General features: G+C 45.2%; 1 protein-coding gene across 1 annotated transcript; it reads right to left on the reverse strand.

The window, feature by feature from the left end:
- Nucleotides 1-1,433: 1,433 nt before the first annotated feature.
- LOC112084349 (hepatoma-derived growth factor-related protein 2-like) lies at nucleotides 1,434-3,155 on the reverse strand. Its single transcript, XM_024153469.1, has 2 exons — nucleotides 1,808-3,155; nucleotides 1,434-1,723 (listed from the first exon to the last, which is right to left on the reverse strand). The coding sequence occupies exons 1-2, from the start codon at nucleotides 3,153-3,155 to the stop codon at nucleotides 1,434-1,436; spliced, it is 1,638 nt and encodes a 545-aa protein (XP_024009237.1).
- Between the last annotated feature and the right edge of the window lie 320 nt (nucleotides 3,156-3,475).

Genomic DNA, 3,475 nt, shown 5'->3' on the forward strand with positions numbered 1-3,475 from the left:
CGGGAAGTTTGATAGAAAAAACTTCTCATTTCATGTCTTACGATTTTTCTCCAAAGGTTCGTACACGCAAACGGGCTCCAAGACGTTATGATGATAGGGGGTGTAGGACAAACTTACGCAGTAGAAGGTGTACCAGATATATTCTCACCGATTGGATGTCTAAGTGGGAAACTAAAAGAAACTTGTTGGTCAAACGAAAAGGACTACCACAGCGCACATACGTACATCCTTCTGAACTGCGACGAATTGACTCCTTACGAGAGGTACTATTGGATTATATGATTATTGATTACCATATATGCATATATATATATATATACATAAAAATATTAATTAACAATGTGTTTTCCAGCATTTTTGTCAGTCAAGTCCGAGAATGCATTGACGGTGTTTCAGAAGATGAAATTAACAATCAGAAAGACCAACATTATGAAAATGTAAGAGTAGTAATACGGGAACTAACACAGAACACAACACAAGGATTTTCTCTTCAAGAATATTTCACTAGTAAATCTGTTTGTAACTTACAAGTATACAAAACCCGATTTAGAGCAACCTCAAGACACACCTTGATTTGCTACACTAGCCTCACCTGTTCTTGAATCGATACGTGATTCAAGAACCTCTCACCCAAACCCCTTAGCACACTAGCTCACAGAAAACTCTCACAGATTTTCGCTCACCCTTTGCTAAGAATTCTCTCAGTTGTGTTAAAAACCCTACAAGGTTTTTCACACGCCTATTTATACATAATAGGACTTGCGGCTACTCTAAGCCCAGACTCTCTTTACGATTTCTCCAAATCTTCATGAGAATCTTCACCTTCCTTATCTTCTCCTAAGATAGAGGAAACTTGATATTTTCTTCAAAGATCCTCCAAGATACTCCAAGCTTCCTATCCACGTCAGCTTCTCGTCTCTTGAAGTGTCCAGCACGTCCTGCAGCTCCAGCTCAGCTTCCAGCTCACCTCCACGTGTGTAGATTGCTTCGCAAGTCTTCCCGTGTAAGTCCTAGAGCTAGGCGGACTGCTACAGGTGCTGCTCCAGCCTTGTTTGCATCTTCAATCTCCCCTTTTTTAGCATATGTGCTTCACAAGTACCTGTCCAAGAAATCGAGACCACAAACACAGACCAAAGAACTACAAGCCACACACAATTCTGAGGTAATTCCGATTAATCAAAAGAACTCCAAGAAACCAATGGAGTGTCAAGTCTTAACATCAACGAGTTCAAGGAGATAAAAGATAAAACACAATGTCTCAAAAAAAAAACTCTCTCCTTACTCCCCCAGAATTCTAAAACCCCCAAAATAAATAAAGCAAAAACTCCCCCATAGTTCATGCATCCACTGATTTCAATCTTCTCCCCCTGCTTGTGAGCACAGATGTTAAAAATAATCGATGAGCAAACATAATTTGAAAGTTCAGATAGGGTCTAAGTGAGTTTACCTGTGACTGCAGTGCGTAGCATGGCCGTTACTACCCCGAGTTGCTCAAGAACTGATGCCACATCTTCAAGAGCTGTCCTGATTCCCTCTGCATTGGCTGGAGCCTCAGGCACTCTAATCACTCCCAGATTCACGCTGTTGACTCCTCCAGTTGGTATGTTCAGCTGGGCAGCGGTTGTTGAATGCGGATTCGAGGTTGAAGGACGATATGTCGATGCAAATCCAGTCCTATTTCTTGCCTCTTTCTTCCGTTTCTCCTTAGCCTTTTCCTCGGTAACTGCAGCAGCGGCTTCCTTCTTGAAAAAGGTTTCCCCACTTCATGGATCCTTCTTGTATTTGGTTGGAAAGATCCACATTTCACCTTCTTCGAGCTGCAGAATGAGTTGCCTCTTGATGACCTTGCTGATGAGACAGGGAAACATCAACCATCGTCTATCTCCCTTGATGACCTTGCTCAGATCAAGCATTTGTTGGAAGATCATCTGCCCAAAGTCAACATTGATTCCGTGCGCCAGCTTGTAAACTAACCTTGCCCGTTCCTCGGAGATGTGGTGCTTATTCGTTGATGGGACCCAGTTGTAAGATGCGATGACCATCAGTGCAGCTATCCGTGGAGGGAAATCTCTCGAGGTTAACTCAGACCATGTCGACTGATGCCCTTGTGACAGGTATCTTGATACCTCAGAAATTGGCACAAGGTCTGCCTCAGCCTCCTCTTTTCTTTCTGCTTCAGTCAGAGGCTCGCGACGTAAGGTCTCGTTGATGATCCCTGGAGAAATTCGGACTTTAGCTTCCCTGATTCTCACTACAAAGACCTGAGATGAATCACTCGGTGACTCTGATGGTAGTCCTGCATAGAACTCTCGCACCACCTTGCTCATGTAGGGCTCGAGCTCTGTCACCGTCCACCGCATTCCGCTTTCACGAAGTACCTCAAGGTACTTCCATTCATCTTCTTCGTCCACATCTACAACTCGTTCGCACCAGATGTGACGATCCTTGAACAGCTGGATTAAGTCATCAGACACAACCCTCTTTTTGCTCCGGAGGTTTGCCTTCTTCTTATTCTGTTTGACGTGACTCGACTCAGCTTTTAGGCAAGGAGCGGCTGGGGTTGATTCAGCTCTTGGCTCTGAGGCTTCAGCGGATGTGGTTCTTTTCTTTTCTTTCTGAGCTCGCTTTGCAGCAGGAACTGTCACCATTGCCAAGCTCTGCTTCCTTTTGACCTCGTCGATTTGCTCCTGAACCAACATCTCCTCTGGCCGTTTGTCTGTCTCAGATGGCAGACCTCTTCCTTCTTCATTCTCAGAAATCACCCTTTCGTTGTCCTCGGGCTCAGCCTCTCTTTGGGTCTCCGATGCGGCTTCTCTACCCTCCCTCAGTTGATCGGCTTCTTGCGATTTAGTTTCGGCTCGAGGGCTTTCTTTATTTTCTGCTTCGGGCTCATTCGCACCATCGTGTACCTCCTCTTGTGCCACCGATTCAACCTGGGCTTCGTCGGGAAGCGGATTCTCTTCTCCAAGATCCTCCGGTGATTTGGCTGATAATTTTCCACCTTCGTCTGCAGTAGCGACTGAGTCGCTCTCGCTTCCGGTCCCCTTCCCTGCTCCAGACTTCTCTTCACTCTGAATCACGGGTGGATTCTGTTCTTCTCCACTCGATCCATCGATTAGGTGAGGAGACGAAGCATCACCTGTTGCATGTGCCATCTTTGACTTCGGTTTCTTTCTGATGAGCCCTCTTCGTGTTGCAGACATCATTTTATTCACGGATCTAGACCGAGATGCTTCGAATTGAGTCACACAAGTTCTTCGCACCTAGGGTTTTGGATCAATTCAATGTAGCGTCTCTTCCTCTTCCTCTTCCGCAAATATAGCCACATCAATTTCCCTCTCCTTTGTTTGATTTTCTTTTTTCTTCATGGGCTGCTGTTGGGCCTTCCTGTATTAGCATCATTTGTCCACGGCCCACATCCTGTTTAACCATGATAGTCTTTTTCTAGCACAAGGAAGTCCATTAGTACACCACA

This window comes from Eutrema salsugineum, unplaced genomic scaffold (assembly GCF_000478725.1).
Source record: "Eutrema salsugineum unplaced genomic scaffold, Eutsalg1_0 scaffold_4, whole genome shotgun sequence".
NCBI classification, from domain to species: Eukaryota; Viridiplantae; Streptophyta; class Magnoliopsida; order Brassicales; family Brassicaceae; genus Eutrema; species Eutrema salsugineum.

Bases quoted from the DNA above. Each gene is read 5' to 3' on its own strand.
- LOC112084349 (XM_024153469.1), bottom strand. From the start codon at position 3,155: ATGGCACATGCAACAGGTGATGCTTCGTCTCCTCACCTAATCGATGGA. The intron at 1,724-1,807 runs GTGAAATGTGGA...CCGCTGCTGCAG, and splicing joins CATTCTGCAGCTCGAAGAAG to TTACCGAGGAAAAGGCTAAG.